General features: G+C 48.6%; 2 protein-coding genes and 1 long non-coding RNA gene across 38 annotated transcripts in view; 1 reads left to right on the forward strand and 2 right to left on the reverse strand.

Moving 5' to 3' along the window:
- UBE2G2 (ubiquitin conjugating enzyme E2 G2) overlaps positions 1 to 11048 on the reverse strand; it is a 27267-nt gene extending 16219 nt beyond the window's left edge. For 8 of the 32 annotated variants that reach the window (XM_081570103.1, XM_081570096.1, XM_081570118.1 and 5 more), the window contains exons 1-4: positions 10936 to 11048; positions 1062 to 1184; positions 919 to 954; positions 779 to 824 (exon numbers count right to left, since the gene is read on the reverse strand). In XM_081570103.1, the coding sequence (XP_081426229.1) occupies positions 779 to 819 (41 nt within the window). In that variant the 5' untranslated portion in view covers positions 820 to 824; positions 919 to 954; positions 1062 to 1184; positions 10936 to 11048. Of the gene's footprint in view, positions 1 to 778; positions 859 to 918; positions 955 to 1061; positions 1185 to 3123; positions 3410 to 7499; positions 7713 to 10600 lie in introns of those variants that run through there. The other 24 variants (XM_081570102.1, XM_081570095.1, XM_081570116.1 and 21 more) reach the window with 9 other exon arrangements.
- LOC145538302 (uncharacterized) overlaps positions 10728 to 21009 on the forward strand; it is a 23948-nt gene continuing 13666 nt past the window's right edge. Inside the window, exons 1-2 of the long non-coding RNA XR_014076767.1 lie at positions 10728 to 10917; positions 19829 to 19861. This is a non-coding gene — a long non-coding RNA (uncharacterized LOC145538302). The remainder of the gene's footprint in view (positions 10918 to 19828; positions 19862 to 21009) is intronic.
- Positions 14103 to 21009, reverse strand: part of SUMO3 (small ubiquitin like modifier 3) — a 9151-nt gene continuing 2244 nt past the window's right edge. For 4 of the 5 annotated variants that reach the window (XM_081570130.1, XM_081570127.1, XM_081570128.1 and 1 more), the window contains 3 exons: positions 18506 to 18634; positions 16662 to 16733; positions 14103 to 15373 (listed from right to left, as the gene is read on the reverse strand). In XM_081570130.1, the coding sequence (XP_081426256.1) occupies positions 15296 to 15373; positions 16662 to 16733; positions 18506 to 18634 (279 nt within the window). In that variant the 3' untranslated portion in view covers positions 14103 to 15295. The remainder of the gene's footprint in view (positions 15374 to 16661; positions 16734 to 18505; positions 18635 to 21009) is intronic. The other variant, XM_081570131.1, reaches the window with a different exon arrangement.

Consider the following 21009-nt stretch of genomic DNA (forward strand, 5'->3'; position numbering starts at 1 on the left):
AGGGGAGAAGGGCAGGGACAAGAAGGAGGGAGATGAAGCCAGGTTCACAGGTGGGCAGAGCCCAGGCTGCACCCACAGACCTTAGGCCACACCCATACCGAGGACCTCCCACCGCCAGGGCCCCAGGCTCACAGGGACTCTTCGAAGCCTGAGCCCATTCTGTCTGAGGCTAACCCAAAGTCCAAACTTCATTACTCTGAAACTCTACAAATACAAATACTTAACTAAGCCTTTCACTGGCTTTAAGGAAACACTCATTCCCTTTGGATGAATGTTCCTACTGTTGTTTTTTTCTTTTGAAACTTTTTATTTTATATTTGTGTATAACTGATTAACAATGTGATAGTTTCAAGGGGACTCAGTCATACATATACACGTATCCATTCTCTCCCAAACTCCCCTCCAGTCCAGGCTGCCACATATCACTGAGCAGAGTTCCAGTGCTACACAGTAGGGCCCTGTTGGTTATTCATTTTAAATATAGCACTGTGTACACATCTATCTCAAACTCCCTAACGATACCTTCCCCCATCCATCCCCCCAGGCAATCATAAATTTATTCTCTGAGTCTGTGCAACAGTTTCTGTTTTGTAAATTAGTTCAAATGTTCATGCTGTTCTCTGCTTTCAGATCAGCAGACAGAAAAACTCAACAAAAGAGGTGCACTTGGCCTTTTTTTCTCTGTTGACACCTCCAAGCAGTCACACTGCTGAACATGATTCACAGTTCTAATTTCCAGTAAAGGCTTAAAACCAAACAACACATATGATGAACTCACATGATCAATGCCTCCCATTCAAAAAAGTTCTCTTCATTCATGGGGCCTGCAGGGAAAGAAGAAATTCCAGAACTTTAATTCTGTAGGAAACTTTGGCAGTTAGGAGTAAATGATAAAGACTGAACTTCACAGAACCTTACCTGCCACAATTCCTTCTGGAGGATTCAGCGTTAATTCTGTAAGATAAAAGGTAAAGCCATTATGAAAAAGAATGCATATTACCTTGCATTTTAACAAAAATCTGTAAAACATATATAAACCTATACATGACTAGCATACATACTAGCAACTGGAAATTCTGCTTGTCCCAAGTGAGTGCCGGCTGCACTGACACTTCAGATCAAGACTGTGTGAAGAGCTGTTTCCGCCAGCAAAAAGGAAGCTTTCAGAACTGCCAACACTTTCACTTTACAATGAAGAAACAAACGAAAGGTGCTGTTAACTTTCCAAAATACTCCTGCTGGTTATTCTGACTAAAGCTCATAAATCAAACATGCTATATTATATCCCAACTGAATGGGAATTCCTGTCATGTTGACAGTGGTCATCAAAATGATAATGCTGCACTAAGGACATGCAGTCTCCTGAGTCCTCTCTAGGAGAGGACCCTGCAGGGCCCCACTGCGTGCAGCACCTGCTGATGTGGTGACCCGACCACTCTGCTCCTACAGAGGAGCCAGTGAGCATGAAGCCCCAAGAAACCCTGGCACCTTACTGAACTCTGTAAGCCACTGAAGCCAGGGAGAGCCAGGGGTGCAACTGCACGGTGGACTTGAACCACAGGGAGGATGCATGCTGCTGAGCTGGAAAATCCCGCCAGAGAAACAGGTTTCAGAAGGATGAAAATAGTCGAGTTCTGAAACATCAAGTTAAAGATGCTTACAAGTCATCTAAGTGCAGATTTCCATCTGAATGCAGAGTTCCAAAGAATAGCAAGGAGAGATAAGAAAGGCTTCCTCAGCGATCAGTGCAAAGAAATAGAGGAAAACAACAAAATGGGAAAGACTAGAGATCTCTTCAAGAAAATTAGAGATACCAAAGGAACATTTCATGCAAAGATAGGCTCGATAAAGGACAGAAATGGTATGGACCTAACAGAAGCAGAAGATATTAAGAAGAGGTGGCAAGAATACCCAGAAGAACTGTACAAAAAAGATCTTCACGACCCAGATAATCACGATGGTGTGATCACTCACCTAGAGCCAGACATCCTGGAATGTGAAGTCAAGTGGGCCTTAGAAAGCATCACTACGAACAAAGCTAGTGGAGGTGATGGAATTCCAGTTGAGCTATTTCAAATCCTCAAAGGTGATGCTGGGAAAGTGCTGCACTCAATATGCCAGCAAATTTGGAAAACTCAGCAGTGGCCACAGGACTGGAAGAGGTCAGTCTTTGTTCCAATCCCAAAGAAAGGCAATGCCAAAGAATGTTCAAACTACTGCACAATTGCACTCATCTCACATGCTAGTAAAGTAATGCTCAAAATTCTCCAAGCCAGGCTTCAACAATACGTGAACCGTGAACTTCCAGGTCTGCTTTATTGACTATGCCAAAGCCTTTGACTGTGTGGATCACAATAAACTGTGGAAAATTCTGAAAGAGATGGGAATACCAGACCATCTGACCTGTCTCTTGAGAAACCTGTATGCAGGTCAGGAAGCAACAGTTAGAACTGGACATGGAACAACAGACTGGTTCCAAATAGGAAAAGGAGTACGTCAAGGCTGTATATTGTCACCCTGCTTATTTAACTTCTATGCAGAGTACATCATGAGAAACGCTGGGCTGGAAGAAACACAAGCTGGAATCAAGATTGCCGGGAGAAATATCAATAACCTCAGATATGCGGATGACACCACCCTTATGGCAGAAAGGGAAGAAGAACTAAAGAGCCTCTTGATGAAGGTGAAAGAGGAGAGTGAAAAAGTTGGCTTAAAGCTCAACGTTCAGAAAACTAAGATGATGGCATGTGGTCCCATCACTTCACGGGAAATAGATGGGGAAACAGTGGAAACAGTGTCAGACTTTATTTTTTTGGGCTCCAAAATCACTGCTGATGGCGATTGCAGCCATGAAATTAAAAGACGCTTACTCCTTGGAAGGAAGGTTATGGCCAACCTAGATAGCATATTTAAAAGCAGAGACATGGAGAAGGAAATGGCAACCCACTCCGGTATTCTTGCCTGGAAAAGTCCATGGACAGAGGAGCCTGGTGGGCTGCAGTCCATGGGGTTACATGACTGAGCACGCGTGCATGAGGGTGGAGGGAGATGGGTTGGTAGCAATAAACTGGTAGAACTAAAAACAATAAAAATAAAAATAAAAAATAAAAGCAGAGACATTACTTTGCCAACAAAAGTACGTCTAGTCAAGGCTATGGTTTTTCCAGCAGTCATGTATGGATGTGAGAGTTGGACGGTGAAGAAAGCTGAGCGCCGAAGAATTGATGCTTTTGAACTGTGGTGTTGGAGAAGACTCTTGAGAGTACCTTGGACTGCAAGGAGATCCAATCAATCCATCCTAAAGGAGATCAATCCTGGGTGTTCATTGGAAGGTCTGATGTTGAAGCTGAAACTCCAATACTTTGGCCACCTCATGCGAAGAGTTGACTCATTGGAAAAGACCCTAATGCTGGGTAGGATTGGGGGCGGAAGGAGAAGGGGACGACAGAGGATGAGATGGTTGGATGGCATAACCGACTCGATGGACATGGGTTTGGGTAGACTCCGGGAGTTGGTGATGGACAGAGAGGCCTGGCGTGCTACAATTCATGGGGTCGCAGAGAGTCGGACACGACTGAGCGACTGAACTGAACTGAAGTGCAGATTGTCAAGGGGGAAACTGGACCTGTGCCTAGAGCCCTAAAGAGTAGTCCAGGCTGGACACATAAATCAGGGGTCCTGAACACAGGATGGTGCCTGAAAACAGGAATGCAGTAAAATTAAATAAAATGTATGTGCCCACAGACTCGTACGGGAATGTTCCCGGCACAGGAACATCATAACAGCCCCACGTAGGAAACAACCCAAATGTCTATCTATGGTAAATGAACAAGGTATGATTTATCTACACCAGGGACACTGCTCAGCCACAGACATGTATTCTTGCCTGGAAAATCCCATGGACAGAGGAGCCTGGTGGGCTACAGTCCATGGGGTTGCAAAAGAGTTAGACATGACTTAGCAACTGAACAACAACAATAACCATGACCCAGAAAGTCATCTCCAGAGTGTAAATTCAGGTATGTGTGCACACGGGCACCAAGAGACATGCTGAAGAATTTTTTTTTAAACTGTTGATGTCATGACTTCGAAGACTAGCTTCAGAATCTAGGCAGTAGCCAACATGCTTCTGTGCAGAGCAACTTGTAACAAATTATAACAACATCCATTATGAATCTACTTCTAGAAAAATATGAGGAAGTAGCAGGTGAGACATCACTGGACGTGACTAAGCAGTTTTAGACAGTAACACATAGCATGCTCCTGAAAGGGACAGAGAATGGACTCTGATCAAGGATAGTAACTTAAGAGTAAGAAGACCTCTCTGGAATCATTCCTTCCAATGAATATCCAGGGTTGACTTCCTTTAAGATTGACTGGTTTGATCTCTGTGCTGTCCAAAGGACTCTCAAGAGTCTTCTCTAGCATGACAATTTGAAAGCATCAATTCTTGGGTGCTCAGCCTTCTTTATGGTCCAACTCTCACATCCATACATGACTACTAGGAAAACCATAACTCTGACTATACGGACCTTTGCTGGCAAAGTGATGTCTCTGCTTTTTAATACACTAAGTTTCTCAAAGCTTTCCTTCCAAGGAGCAAGTGTCTTTTACTTTCATGGCTGCAGTCACTGTCCACAATGATTTTGGAACTCAAGAAAATCTGTCACTGCTTCAACTGATTGGGTAGATGAATTACAAAGAGCTAAGGAGGGGTGGGGGATATAATGTCGGTAGGAAAGGGAGCGAGGTGCTTGGGCCTGGAGGAGGAACTTACACCCAAAAAAGCCGGCCTTTTTCCTCCTGCATGGAGTTCCCCTGGGAACTCCCCCCCAACCCCTCAATGACACCCTCGCTTCAGGGAAGGGCAAGGTCTAAATTCTGCAGCTGGAGAACCTCTACCTCCAGCAGCCTGCCCACCCTCATCCTTGGTCAACAGCGGCATCTACTGGTCGGCAAAGAATTACAGCAATCGAGTGAAACACATGGAGCGACCATTACTGGACTAAGAACCCACCTGCCAATGAAGGAGATGCAGGTTCAACCCTTGGGATGGAAAGATCCCCTGGAGAAGGAAATGGCAACCCACTCCAGTATTCTCTTGCCTGGGAAATCCTGCCAGAGGAGCCTGGCAGGCTACAGTCCACGGGATTGCAAAGAGTTGGACACGACTTAGCGACTAAACAACAAACAACGCTCTGTTTACTTGTTCTGTTGTTTTGTTTTTAAAACACACACACACAACCATATTGTTTCATGTTTAACGATAAAAACAACTTCAAAAAGAGAAACAAAATCTTAATATCAGAGAAATTTACAATGCCCATTCTTTGCCACTGATTCCTTGAGAATGATAATTGGTTAATAAAAACATTGTTTTAAATAGTGGCTTAAAAAATAGATACCACACAAAATAAAATATAAACTTTGACCAGCAGTCCTATTTCTTGGAATTTATCCCCCTTGGACACAAGGGTAAAAATAAGAAAAGACACTTGGGTAAAGTTAGCTTTTTGGAATAGCAAACAAACAAAAAAGCTGGCAACAACTCAAATGTCTATCAACAGGGGACCAGTCATATTATGACGCCCCTACTGATGGGACACCTCTGTGTCCTCGTACAGGATGAACTCCAGGATGCAGTAAGTGGCACAAAATGGAGAAAAGTGCATAACTGGGGTCTTTAAAAAAGAATTAAAATTAAATGAGGTCATGGGGGGTGGGCCCTAATCCAATCTAACAGGTGTCCTTTTAAGGAGATTAGGGCACAGGCATGCAGAGGGATGGACACGTGAGGACACGGGAGGAGACGGCTGTTTACACACCCAGGAGAGAGGCTTCGGGGGGCCAGTGCTGCCACAACTGTGTAAGGAAGTGATTTCCGTGGCTTAAGCTCCTCATCCTGTGGTACTTTGTTACAGCTTCCCAGGAAAACTAATACAGCATTCAAAAACTCAGAGAGCCATTTGGAAATCATCTGCAAATAAACCTTGATCTTTATCCCATACGACACACAAAACTTTGACATGAATCACAGACTGAAATATAAGAGGTAACAGTATAAAGAAATCACAGGAGAAAACCTTAGTGAGCTTATGTTAGGCAATGATTTTTTAAACATAACACAGGAAGCAAGAAATGGTTTAAAAGTCAATCAACTGGACGTCACTGAAAATTTTAAAACCTTTGCTCTCTTAAAGGCACTGTTATGAAAATTACAAGGCAAACCACAGCAGCTGTCATTCAAGGGACAGAGGGAAGCCAAGTGAAGGAGCAGCAGAATCCTGCCTCACAGCCAGTGCACACAGCTCACAACACCACACAGTACACTTCAGATGCTAACAGGGCAACAGCACCTGCTTCTTACCACATGTTTTAAAAAGGCAAGCCATAGTCTAAGTGAAAACATTTAAAAAATGTCCAACAAAAGACCTGCACCAGCACTATATAAAGAACTCTTAGGATGTAATAAGAAAACAATAAACTCAATTAAAAACTGAGCAAAAGACTCAAGACATATTATCGATAAAGATATAAGGATGGTATGTAAAAACAGGAACTAAAACCATAATGAGATACCACTACACGCCCAGCAGAATGACTAAAACTTTAAACCTGATCACACCAAGTGTCAGCAAGTTGGTGGGCCTCCTGATACCCTGCTTCTGGGGAGGGAAAGTGGTACAACTGCTTGGGAAAACAGTTTGGCTATTTCTTCAAAAATCAAACACACATCTCACATGTGATCCAGGAATTTACTCAAAAGAAATGAAAGTGTATGTACACAGAAAAACAGGGACCCAAATGTTCACAGCAGGTTTACCTGTAATAGCCAAGAAAACTAGAAACAACCCAAACGTCCACTGACACGTGAATGCAGTAACAAGCCATGGTGGGTCTGCCCACACAGAGGAACATCCCTCCGCTAGGACAGGAAGCAACAATTGGCCAAAGCAACAACCTGGAGGAATCGCAACATGATTACGCAGAGTGAAAGACCTCTGACAAAGAAAGTACAAGCAACTAGGAGGGTGATGAAGGTGGACTGAAGGTGGATTAGTCATTGCCTGGGTGCTGGGGGTGCAGGACAGAGAGGGCCCAGCAGATTACAAAGAGGCAGGAGGAGGCTGGGGAGGTGGGACGGCTGCACGCACACCAAAGTCATCAATGAACCCTTATACACACCAGCTTACTGCAGGTCAATTACACCTCAATAAAACTGTTCACAAAAGGATGGCTAGGAAAATAGACACCACAAAGGCTGAAAGACAAAGCACAAACAGGGATAAAATACTTGTAACACATAACCACTACTCGGCAGTAAAAATGGATACAGCTCTAATAAATGAATCTCAGAAATAGTGCTGAGCAAAAACTCAATTTGCAGAATACATACTGTGCAATCCCATCTCCACTAAATATAAAACCAGGAAAAAGTCAGTAAAATGTGTAGGAGGATATTACAGGCTTCCCAGGTGGCACCAGTGTAAAGAACCCACCTGCCAATGCAGAAGACACAAGAGACGCTGGTTCGATCCCTGGGTGGGGAAGATCCCCTGGAGGAGGAAATGGCAACCCACTCCAGTATTCTTGCCTGGAGAATCCCATGGACACAGGAGCCTGGTGGGCTACTGTCCATTGGGTCATAAAGAGTCAGACACGGCTGGAGCGACTTGGCATGCACGAACGCAGGAGGATATTAAGTGATAGAACTATAAAGAAAAGAACAAGTCACACAAAATTCAGTGGTCGTCACTCCTGGTAGGGGTGGGAAGGAACACACACCAGACTGCTCAGTTCCTGCTAACGTTCTTCTTCTTAAGCTGGTGTCATTTTACTATATTATCTGAATGTACACCTTCTATATTGTTTACAAATGTAACATCTTTCACAATAAAAGCTTTAAAAGCTATAAAGAGTTAAAGACAGGGAAGGACGACAGAAACAGGAAGCCCAGGATGTCTGGTGTTCACAGATGGCATTTCCAGGGAAGTGGGGCAGGGAAGGGCTGCCCACGGGGCTGAAGAGTCATACTGGGCAGAGGGGTCGATGAGATCAGAGGCAGAAGGGCTGGGGCATGCAGAGGCTAAGAGGTCAGAGGCTAAGAGGGCTTCTGGGCAGAGTGACCCGATCTGACTTTTTCCTGTGCTGGGAACAGAGCCTGGGCCAGTGTGGAACCCCAGATAAAGGAGAAAGTCTGAAGGTGGGTCAACAGTTAAAACAAGGACACGCCGGATTAGGATGGGCAAGAATCAATGACTGGCATCTTTATTAGAGGGAAGCCGGCCGTGGGAAGCAATCCGTAGAAGCTGGCAGAGGCAAGGCAAGATGTTTCCTAGAGCCTTAGGAGGAACAAGGCCTGCTGACACTTTGCTGGGACTTCTAGCCTCCAGACCGTGACATAATAAATTTCTTTCGTGTTAAGCCCACTCAACTGTGCTGCGTTGCTATGGCAGCCCTGGAAGCTAAGACCTAAGACCATATATGACATCCCTAGAAAATCCCAGATGATGCATGAAGATAAAACACCAAGAAAAGAGGTCGGTTTAAGACACTTTGGTTCTTTCCCTGCCTCTCCTTTTTTCTGGCTGTAAGAACCTGGGCAAATCATTTTGTCTGTTACTCAATTCCCTACAAAAATCTGTAAAATCAGGAGCCTGAACAGACTCACACCCAAGGTCCTACCACCTCAGAGTTTCTGCAGTTCTATGTCTTCTGCAGTTCTGTGTCTTCAAGCACAAGACAGTGGGCCTAATCCACATCCAAATCTATCTAATCCCTCGCGCACAGATGCTGCTTCTGGGGGGATACCTTCCCAATGAATGCACCACCCTAAAATGCAGGCGGACAGCAAGCCGGCATGCTAAGGCACAAAAGACAAGAATCACTAAGTGGAATTTTGTCATGTTCCTGAGATACAGCATCAACAACAAAACCCCCCATAATACACTGTAGTCATTTTGTACAGCTGATGTGACAATGACCGCAAACTCAGTGGCTGAAAACAATACCCACTGATGACCTCACAATTTTTGTGTTAGAGGCTGGGCACCCACAGGCCAGTTGGTTCTCTGCTGATAGTCTCACAAGGCTGCCACCCAAGTTCACTCAGTGGCCTGGCAGGATCCCACTCCCGGTGCTGCAGGACCAAGGCTCCAGATCCTCACCACCGCCAGCCAGGGGATGTCCTCAGGTTCCAGAGACCACCGTGTTCCTCTGGTCCTGGCCCACCCATCAGGGGGCATCCTTCTCCTGCTCTGGGTCCCCGACCTCCCCTCCTGCCTCATCTGTTTGGGGGCCTCGTGTGATGACTGGGTTCCACCCCAATAACCCAGGACACACTCCCCACCTTAACGTCAGCTCCTTAGTTACCAACATCTCCAATGTCCCTCACAGCAGCGCCCAGGTCACTGTCTGATGGGTAACTGGGGACTGGAGTCTTTGGGAGACACCTGCAGAGCCTGTCTGCTACACACACTCCAAAATGTTGTGCATTTACACATTAAAACACACAAGATACATTTCCGTGATACAGCTTTGAAAATCAACTGCTATTTACATTTTATTACTACAAGCTGACAATATGGTTGAAATAGTTAATGAAACTTTTATAAGTACGGTAAAGGGACAACATGAGAAAATACAAGCTCAATGATGCAGACTGGACTGAAGCAGCCACCTAAATTCCCTGTGCAGGGGTTTTATAGTGTCTTCTACAAAAATAACACCTGCTGGCAGTCTAGAAACAGGGATTAACACACAAACAGATACAGCAACACACTAGAATGGCAAGAGACAGCATGTGTCCCCAGACCCCAGCCAGGTGTCCCACGAGGAGACAGAGGCAATGGCCCCCCACCCCCAGTCTGTGCAGGGGGAACCGTATCTCCCCACTCCGCCCCCAAAAGTCTTTCCTAAATATACATTCTTACCTTAGAGAACACTGGATGGTGAGAACTATTTAAACGTTTATTTTAGTAAGCCTGCACTTGCAACACTGTGGTTCCCTCCAGCCAAACATCCATACTCCCTGTACAGGGCCATCAAGAAGGTTTAGGGTGCGCGCATGTTTACCAGTTCACTTTATGACATTCGTTACTGTAGTTTATCTTCAAGTTTCTTCTGAAAGTGTCCTCAGTATAACGACAACTGTCACAGCGCACGCTCTAGACAGCCAGCTGTCAGGCACCTGCCTAAGGTCCATCCTCACAGATGAGGATGGGGGAAGGCGCAGGGCGAGGGCCAGGCCAAGGTCAGACAGCTAACCGGCAGGTCTGAACCGCAAGCAGGCTGCTACCGTGTCCCAGCAAACACAAGAGCATCCGTCCCTCACTTCTCACCGAGACTCCAAGGGCGCCTCCGCGGTAGAAGGCAGAGGACGGTTCTCGTTTTCCCCTTTGCCTTCAGCTGCTGCTGCTGCTGCTGCTGCTAAACCGCTTCAGTCGTGTCCGACTCTGTGCGACCCCATAGACGGCAACCCACCAGGCTCCGCCGTCCCTGGGATTCTCCAGGCAAGAACACTGGAGTGGGTTGCCATTTGCGGCAAACATCAGAAAATCCTGCGGGCACTAAGCACTAAGGACGCTGCGTCAACACCCACCCGGAAGAAAGGTAGGTGGCACCGCTCAAAAACCGTTCGTTAAAGCGGAGACCCGAGTCTGACCTTTCACCTCCGGCCCATCACAATGCGCTCCCCACTACCCCTAGGACGGTTCCTGGACTCCTCAGGAGGAGGCGAGGCGCCCCTCCCCGACCCGCGGACGTCCGCGAGGCTGAGGCAGTGGGCCCTCGGGTTACCGCAGAGCCGGCGTCTCCAGACCAGCGCCACGCCAGCCTCTCCCAGCCAGACGTCGTGGGCGGCCCCCGTCCCGACGGCGCACCGACGGAGTCCACGCCCCGCACCGGACAGCAGGCAAGGTGCAGTCTCGAACTCACGTTTGTACTCGGCCATCAGCCTCTTGAGCGCCGTCCCCGCCATCGTCCAGGCAACACCTGCGCCGTCAGCCTCGGGTCCTCAGCTCTCTTCCCTCCCGCCCGAGGCCGGGGCCACTTCCGGGTCGCCTTGGGGGCACAGGAGCCCTTCCGGGGCGCGGGGCGCGTGCGCGGTGTGCGGGGCAGCTCTGGTGTCCCGGCTGCGAGCCACTTTGTGCGGTCAGCTCCGCCTCCGCGCATCCGGGTTCCAATGGGAAAGTTAGCAGATTTCGGAGCCCCGGGCTCCAACAGAATGTGTGTGAACAGCCTGTTCGTCCTCGAGGCCTCCGGGGTTTCGGCGGCGGGGACGCGGACGGATGGTGGAGACGCCGGGGAGGGCGAATGGAAGGGCGGGTAGGCGGGGAGGGCGGATGGAAGGGCGGGTAGGCAGGAAGGGCGGATGGAAGGGTAGGTGGGTAGGGCGGCCTCGTGCGGGCCGAGTGAGCGGGTGTCGTTCAGATTGTTTTGGGGGTGCACCTGGGGCCGTGTTGGGGCTCCTGCACCGTCACCCGCGCAGTTCAGAGGAGGTAACTTTCAAGCGCAACTGCAGTTAAAGCGAGAACATCCACGCGGAGAGCGGCTGGTGCTCGGTGGCGACCCTCACACGGTTTTACGTTTGAAAAAGTTAGATTGGCGATTGTGGCCATTTTATGCTCTGTCGGTCTGTGTTCAGCTTGGCCTGGAGAGGAGCTTTGGAGACCGAGGAGGGAGCAGAGCAGCAGCCAGACACCCCCCACCCCAGGGTGGATGGGCTTCCCTCACAACCACAGCCCACCGCCCCACGCCCCATACGCCCCAGGCAGCGGCCCCCTCGGCCTTCCCTTAGGCCTCTGCCTCAAGAAGCCAGCATCCACCCGCGCTGCTCTGACTTCTCCACTGACTAAAGTGTATCAGGTCACTAGATGAGTCCTTTTTTCATTAATATTCATGGTGGCTCTACAGCTGATTGGCCCATTGATCTATCTACTCCTCTATTGTGCTTTTTAGAACCCCATTCCTAAAAGAAAAGTTTTGATCTTCACAACACTTATTCCCACACACTCTTGTGTAGAATTTACTATATTATGCCCTGTGTGGTGGTCTAGTATAATATGTAACTTATTATCTGTCTCCTTTAACCAGAAACATTTCCCATGAGGGCAGGGAGTTTTTGTCTTCTGTGTTTCTGGATGTGGTTAAGAAGCATCTCTTGAGCTGAATAAAACCGCGCAAATAAACCTCACAATGATGCATGTTTGGCATAGAGGCATCAACAAAAATTCAGCCTGACACTGTCTTCTCAAATGACCATAGTGATTTATATAAAAACACTGTACTTTTAAACAGTTCCAAAAAGTAATGGGTTTGCACAAATACTCCTAAGGTTTCCATCTCCCATTCAAGTAGTTACCTTCTCTGTGATCCAGCTACACCCCATCCCCCCATGCAGGTCAGGGGTCAGAGGGCGACTGAAGAATAATTCTACTTGGCACGGGACAGAAGTGCAGGTGATGAGAAGTACCATCATCAACATGAGGCTCAGACAACAGCACCCATCAGATGCTGGGTGTTTTCTGAACTGCATCCATGTCTGTCACTTGCTGTCTGAGGTCATTCTCCTGTTCTAACAGTGTGTGTTCAGTTTGTACCAGGATTAGTTTCAAGTGACAAAAAACCAAAATATGAGGTGCTAACATAATGGAAGTCTCACCTCGCTGTGACTGGTGGGACAGGCTCACCTTCAAGGATACTTGTGCTCCCCTCCATGTATCCTCGCTGAGACTCAATTGAGACTAGGCATCCTGTGTTTTATTCGCTAAATCTGGCAATGCTCAGCTCAGGTCAGCTGGTCCTGGTGTCCCAAGGGTTCTAAGCACCCGGTGTGTGATACTTAAAGGCTTTCACCCACTGGACTGGCCGGCAAGTTTGGAATGAACTAGTTTCTTTGGGAACTGAAGTTCTGAGGTATAAAAAGGGTCTGCTTTTTGCAGATTCTTTCCATCAAAGCTGTGTCAGGGAATGGCTGAAATTAGTGGGTGCTCTCCCCAGTTGTGCTGCACAGTGCAGCCAGGCCGGCACCACCCGTGTGCCTGGGACCAAGGGGTCCTCGGGTGTGGGGTTTTGGTACTGAAACTGGGAAGTGCCAGATGGGACCCAGGGCACCCATAATAAAGTCAGTTAAGACGCCTGTCTCCTACTGAAGCATCTGTTTAACCCAGTGATTCTAGGAGCTGGTTTTACGTGACAGTATTTTAATATATCAGCAGATCTGTTATTCCAAATCCACCATCTGCACAAATTTCTAAGATAAAAAGACAACCTCCAGGACACTGCCTGCTTGTCTGTCAGATGCTGGAGGTAGCGCTCAGGCAGCACTGCACTAGGGCTCCCCAGAAACTGCAGTGCTCCTGACCTCAGGCACCCTGACTTGTCACCCTCCCCATGAGTGCAGGGCCTGCCCTGCTGGGCTCCCCCAGCTTCTCTGGGCCACGCCTCTGCCTGCTGGATGCTGCTGCCATAAGCAAGTCACGTGCTCACTGCCCCTGAGCTTTCAGCCTATGCCCAGCTCGCCCAACCACCAGGATACAGCATCACAGTGCAACACACCAGAAGTTTCCAAAACAGTGTCAACTCACTTCCATTTCAAAACAGATGAGGGAATAAGTTGCCAGCTGCACTGCACAAAGGAAAAGTCTCACATTCAAACACCAAAAATATCAAGAAGCCCAAAGTCATAGTAACCCTCCCCCCAGGAGCCCAGGAGAGGGAGGAGAGCTCTGCGGGGGAGGGGGTGGTGCGGGGGAGGGGGTGGCCTCAGCGGGGATGTCGCAGCCTGTAGGAGTGCAGAAGGTGAGCCAGCCTTCAGGTGGAAGTTGGAGTGGTCTTGCTGAAGTTCAGTTCAGTTCAGTCGCTCAGTCATGTCCGACTCTGCAATCCCATGAATCGCAGCACGCCAGGCCTCCCTGTCCATCACCAACTCCCGTAGTCCACCCAAACCCACGTCCATTAAGTCGGTGATGCCATCAACCATCTCGTCCTCTGTCGTCCCCTTCTTCTCCTGCCCTTAATCTTTCCCAGCATCAGGGTCACTGCAAATACTGAACGTGACACGATGTCCAATCTCCAAACGCAGTATAGAATATGAGCCGAGAGACAGTATACCAAACTATATTTACTGTTGACAGTAGTAAAGGACAACAAATAATGTACAAATTGGGGAATAAACACAACAGAGCTGCAGACACCCATCCTGTGCCCGAACAGCAAGGTACAAAGTGCAGACTTCTCCACCGAGGTCTCAGGCGAGCAGGAGATGATGGTGGCTGTCCTGCCCAGGTGACCCAAACAGGCAGCCAGGGGCCATCAGACAGGAGTGAGTCCACACAGCAGGGCACCATTGGAGGTTAACCAAAACAGACCCCAAAATTCACAGAACTGAAATCACACGTTAATGGGGAAGCTCCATACCAACTTGGGGAGCAAAGCATGGTCCTCACGGAGAACCTGGAGGCATCTCTCACTTGTAGCCACACTTTGAAGCAGGTCTTTTACACAAAAACATAACAGCAAAATCAGCAATATTGTATCTTCCTTGTTTACATACAGACCATTGTTACTCATCAGAAGCAAATACTGGAAGAAATCTGAGGCCCTGGCACTGGGACCACAGCAGATGTGTGGGACTTACTTTCTTCGACGTTAAAAAAGGGGAAAAGCCCATTTTTGTTGTGTCCAAGCAGTGTCAATGGCAGTTGGTGGCAATGGGTCCGGGGCCCCAGGCCCCGCCCAGAGCCGTGTTACTGAAGAACTTCTTACCTCTTAAGAAACATTCCAGTATTTTCCCTTCAACTTTACTATATTCTGGCAAAGCTTACATTTCTAATATTTAGCATTAAAAAAACCTGTGCCCGCAAGAAACAGTAAGTGAAAGTGTATCTCCCATACCAACCATGACCCCAAAACTCGCCCCACAGAAGCACCCCCAAAGTAGTGACGGTTCTCTCCATGATTGGAATGAGGAGGGTCAACACCTGGAGTGAGATCCCCATCTAGACAGAAAGCAGGCAGTCAGGCCACAAGCTTGGAGAAAATGTCATAGGAGGGAGAAAAACCAAAAAAGTAAAAACAAAACCCAAGTCCTTCACCACGCATTTTACCCAAACAAAGGTACCAGGGGATGGGCCAAGGGAGGCTGGGGACCATCACCACGGTGGCGCTCAAGTGCCTCAGAGCAAAGTCCTCCTGGGGAATGTCCTGGGTGTCCGAGCCTCCCTGCGGATGGGCCTGGCCACACGCCCACCATTCAATAGCAAACACAGCACGGTGCGGCGAGGGGACGCGGGCTCTAGAGGCCGCTGGCCGCCCTGGAGCCCCCCGTCTGCTGCTGGAACACGTCGATGGTGTCCTCGTCTTCCATCTCCAGCTGCAGGCACAGAAGGCGTGTCAGCGTCCTCACGCGGGAGGGCCACCCCCCGCCCCCCGCCCCTGAGCCCACCCCCGAGGGGGCACCTGAGGACAGGGGCCCAGCTATGGATTTCCAGTTGGCCCACTTCTTCCCCAAGTTCTCCTAGCAGAAGCCACAACGCTAGGGCCTTGACTGACAAAGAAACTAAGTCCCGTTAAAAACAAAGTGTCTAAAGTTTTACTGAGAAGTATACAAAATCAGATTTCAGCTAGGAGTGAGTGACCAGAAGCACTGAGTCCTGGGGACCTCAGAGGTGGGGATGGAGTCCACACGGGTGCTGCCAAAGCCAACTCCCTCCCAAAGGAAGGAGTTCCTGCTGGCCTCTCCAGCCCATCAAGTAGCATCCTGCTCAGAAATCAAGAGAAGTACCCCTGAGGGGGTGGGAGGGCAGGGGGAGGACTCCTGTTGCAGACACGACACAGCACGAGCATCAGAGGAGAGGCTGGGGGAGCCCACAGCTGCCACCTCCCTCTGTGGAGTGGCATGCGGTTCCCCACAAGAGCAGAGATGAAACCTCTACAGAGCAGCCTTTTCACACTGAAGGCTGGCTGACTCTCCCCACGCTCGACCCCGCAGTCATCTGGCTGACAAGTGCCAGGAGTGCAGCCTGGACCCCAGGCTCTCCCTCCAGGGAAGCAGTGCGTGGACTGAGAGAGCCACACATGGTGGCTGATGCTGGAGGAAACAGAGCATGCTGCACCCCTCTCTGCCCATGCCCCTTGGCATCAGTGCTCAGAGCGCAGGAGTCGGAGGCAGGAATGTAGCTGCAGACTAACACTGCAGGTCCAGTGTCCCGACAACACACAGTGGTGATCCTATCTGCCCAGCTAGCCTAGAGCAGAGGTGGGAGTGGGGTGGGGGGTGAGGATGCTGCGCCTCAGCCGTGACCCTGGACCACCTCAGCTGAGAACCCAGCCCTCCTGCTCCTTCTCCCAACACAGATGAGGCTGACAAAGTACATTTTTCTCATTTGAAAACTGAACTTAAAAATTACAAAATCTAATGATCTAATAATCTAAGCCATTAAGAAAATGTAAGGGGAATTCACTGGCCACCCAGTGGTTAGGACTCTGCACTTTCACTGCAGAGGCATGAGTTCAATCCTTAGTCAGGAGCTACCACAAGCCATGCAGCATGCTCAAAAAAAAAAGGAATACGGTGTTCTATATGAACAGCAATCAGTAACTCTCAAATGTGAGCGTTCCTGATGGCAGTTACCACACGCAGGTTGGAGCTGGATTCCTACCTGTGCTGGGGTGTCTGTTTCATTAATTGGTTGTCCATCAAACCTGAATCGAATCTGTCTCATTGACAAGCCCTGAAAAGAAAAGCAGTTATCACTGTGTAAGTACTTCCCGCTAACACATTAGTTCAAAAAGAATCACACATTCATCAAAACACCAGACTTCTGAATACACGGATTTATGACCCAGTTGACGACGAAGTCTCACCAGTGGGCCTGAAGCTCTGAGGCAGCTAGAAAACAACAGAAGAGTTCCCCCAGGAAAAGGGAGCCACAGAAAACAGTAAAGAACAAGGACTTTTGAAAATCAGAAATCATGACGGCACAAGACCACCCATAAAAAGCGGGAACAGAAAGTTGAGAAAACCTCCCAGAAAGAAGACCAACAGCAAGAAACCCCATGCACAGGCAGAGGAAATGGTCCAGATGAGCACATCTGACACAGCTGACTACAATCGGATGGAATCCCGCTGGAGAGGGACACAGACTGTCACTGAACTGACAGAAGGTCCAGTTCCTGAGCTGAACTGAGTTTCTAGACCAAAAAGGCCGAGAACGAGCCCAAAAGAGTCTAAGACAAAACTGCCTACCTCAAAGCCCAGGAATAAAGTCCTGAAAGCTATCAGAGATAAACCACATTACAACAAAGGACCAAGAATCAGAGCGTCACTGAACTTTTCACACAAACAGGGGAAACTAGAAGAATATGATGCAGTAACTCCAAAAAAAGAAAATGAATTTCAACTTAGAAATTTATGTGCAGTCAAATTACTCAAGTGTGAAGGTTTATAAAGCAAATCATGTTCAGAGAAGCAGTATTCTTCATATGCTTTCTGAGCAAGATACTGGAAGATATGCTTTACCAAGACAGGGGAAGAAGATTAATCCAGAAAGATTAGTCCAGGAGCGGGGCTGAGGACGTGGGCAGAAGGATTCCTGGGAGGCTCTGGGATGACCGCAGAGCGGCAGCCCAGGTGGGGCAGGACGGAGGGGCCCGGGTGGGAGATAGTGTAGCACAGCAGGAACATGATGGACACCCTGAAACCGACACACACAGCCACCACCAGACCAAGAACAACAGGACTCAGGCAAGAGCCAGCAGTAAGCACAGGCTGCTGTGTGGCTGGGGTGGGGCCTGGTCACAAAAGCAGCCGATTCCAGAGCAGGCTGCGTGCAGGGAGGGGCTGTGTGCCAGGCAGGGGCTGGCTGTGTGGACCACGGGTCAGAGCAGAAGTCCCACCTTTCACAGGTGAAAATAGTCTCCAAAATTCAAAATTTCTCCAACAAACAGATGCACAAGTATATTTACCAAGAAAAAGTGGAAAAAAAAAAAAAAGCTGGAGTTGACAGTGACCTCCTCTGAAGAGCAAAGCCTGAAAAGAGGGGAGAAAAAGAGGAAGGCATGGAGCTTTTTTAGGTGTTTTTAACAGTAACAACAAACAGGCCAAGGCAAGGGTGATCAAAGCCAAGAGTAGAAATTAAGGTCAAGGATTTCCGCATCCCCCCAAGAGGACTGGCTCCTGTGGAGAGCACCAGGGGCCCCAGGGCAAAGTGTGACACATACACTCAGGGTGCCAGTGTCTCTGATCACCATGGGAGGGCGCCAGTGAGGCGGCTCTTTGTCTTGTAAAGCGGTAAATAAAGGGAAGCATTAAGTCTGTCTGGAGCAAACTGTGCCAGGGCAGTGTCTCCACAGACATGGAGGAGAGATGGAATCCATGAGAACCCACTGCTCAGATTCCAACAGCGCCAGACACCTGACCCGCCCAGCGAAGACCGGCCAGCCTGGACACACATGAGCACACACACAGGCCCCTGCACACACAGCCCACCGCCTCTCCCCACACCTGGCGCTCGCAGTAGGCCTTCATCAGCTTGCTGAGCGGTGTATGTCTCTTGATCTTGAACTGGACTACGGAGCCGTCCTGCCCGGCCACCTTCAGGTTGATGTGGTCGTTCTCCGTCTTCACTCCCTCCTGCAAAGAGACGTGGGTCTGGGCCTCCGCCTGTCGCCCCACAACCACCACTGCTTCTTAAACGTCCCCAGCAATTCAGTCACTGGTGTGTCTGTCGTATTCCTACACAGAACTGACTTGTAACTTCTATTTGCTGAGTCAGGCAAATGCCCTGCCAACCTAGCGTTTGTCACACACGTCAGCTTAAGGGGAAAAAAAATCTGCGTAACACCAGAAAACAACAGCGAGAAGATCCGCCTTTGTTGTAAGGTTGCTCTTAGAGTGGAGCACAGGTGACTTACACTCAAGTGTGAGGGTGAATAAGACACCAGAGACATTTCTGGCCAGAACAGCAGGCTGCGCAGTGGCTCAGGGTCCAGACTGCCCGTGGCTTCCCTGCTTGCCTTCCAGGGAGGGCCACCTTCGAGTGCATCCTGGGTCGCCAGTCCCACCTGAACAGGGTCACTGCCCTATCCTATCCTGACATGACCCATGGGACGCTCCAAGCTGCTGAGCGATCAAGGTCTCTGGTCCTTGGAAACTACTGGAAGTTGATGCAAGAAGCTGGTGTTCCAAGCAGAGCTCAGCCCAAGAGCACGCTGCTGGGGAGAAGAGGAGTCTCTGCTTTTTCACAAAGTGATGAAGCTGACCTAAGTCAATTTGCACAGTCTGGGTGGAGACCAAAGTGGGTTTGTGTGCTGTCCCGGCCAAGGTCTGTCCTTGCCCACAGCTCCCCCTTCCAAGCCCTAGGACCTGCTCCCCGCCACATGGAGGAGAGAGGAAAGGAGGCCCCTGGAGACCAGAGTAGGGGAGCTCGGACTAGCTCTGAGAAGTGGTCCCAGGGGGTGAGACTCTAGCAATGAGCTAGATCTGATGAAGCTGGGGGGGTCCCATGATCAGTAACTCACCACTCCCCAGAGACCAAGGATGCTTTTGCCTTTTCATCTTTTCAAATAAAGGTTTTATTTTGAAATAATCCTACATTTCCAAAAAAATTGCCATACAGAGGCAGAGCGCTCCTACAGGCCCCACTGGGTCTCCCTGGTGTTAACATCTCGCACACTGCACTGTGCGTCCTACCCAAGAACACAACACTAGCACACCGCTAGCAACAAAACTGCAAGCTTTTTTGTATTTCACCAGTTTTTCCACTAATACCCTTTCTCTGTTTTGCATTTCACCATTTTTTCCACTAATACCATTTTTCTGTTCCAGAATCCAATCCAGGGTACCTCCTTGCATTTACAGGTAAGATTTCCTCTCCGTTTATTCTTTTATTTCTTTGCTATTTATTGTGTTAAAATACACATAAAATTTACCATCTCAGCCATTTTTAAATGTACATTTTGTAGTCTAAAATACAACCACCACCCCCATCCATCTCTACAACTCTTTTCATCATGTAAAACTGAAACTCTGTCCCCATTAAACCCTCACTCATCCTCCTCCAGCCACTGGCAACCACCATTCTTCCGCCTCTATGAATCTGACTCCTCTAGGGACCTCCTGTAAGTAGAATCACAGTATCAGTCCTCTTGTGACTGGCTTACATCAATCAGCATAATAATGTCTTCCAGGTTCATCCCTGAAGTAGGAAGGGTCAAGATTTCCTTCCTTTTTAAGCCTGAATAATACCCTGCTGTACACATAGACCAGGCCTGCCTAGTGGCTCAGATGGTAAAGAATCTGCCTGCAATGCAGGAGACCTGGGTTCGATTCCTGGGTCTGGAAGATCCCCTGGAGAAGGAAATGGCTCCCACTCCACTTATTCTTGCCTGGAGAATTCCATGGACAAGGAGCCTGGCGGGCTATAGTCCATGGGGCCGCAGAGTTAGACACCACTGAGTGACTAACACTTTCAGCCAGCAGTAGAGTTGCTGGATCATACGGAAATTCAGCTTTTAACTCTTTGAGGAACTTCCATTCTCTCTTCCACGGCAGCTGCATCATTTTACATTCCCACCAACAATTCCAACTTCTCCACATCCTCTCCAGTACTTGTTGTTTTCTGTTTTGATTTTTTAAAGTAGCTATCCTAATGGGTGTCAGGCAGTATCTCGCTGTAGTTCTATTTGCATTCCCCTGATGATCAGTGATGTCAAGCATCATTCCATGAGCTTCTTGGCTATTCGTATGTCTTCTCTGGAGAAATGTCTATTCAGGTTTTTTTGCTCATTTTTTAATCAGGTCACTTATTTTCTTGTTGAGGTTTACGAGTTCTCTATATAGTCTAGACATTGATCCTTTATCAGATATGCAATGTAGAAAGAAAATCAAAAAGGAATTGGTGTCACTCAGAGAGCCCCTCAGACAGAACCCGGAGACCACTGAGGACAGGACTCACGCTCATCGCAACCCAGATGGAATCTGACCTATCACCACATCCTGTCCTAACG

The sequence above is a fragment of the Giraffa tippelskirchi genome, chromosome 2 (assembly GCF_054371585.1).
Source record: "Giraffa tippelskirchi isolate mGirTip1 chromosome 2, T2T-mGirTip1v1.2.pri, whole genome shotgun sequence".
Taxonomy (NCBI): Eukaryota; Metazoa; Chordata; class Mammalia; order Artiodactyla; family Giraffidae; genus Giraffa; species Giraffa tippelskirchi.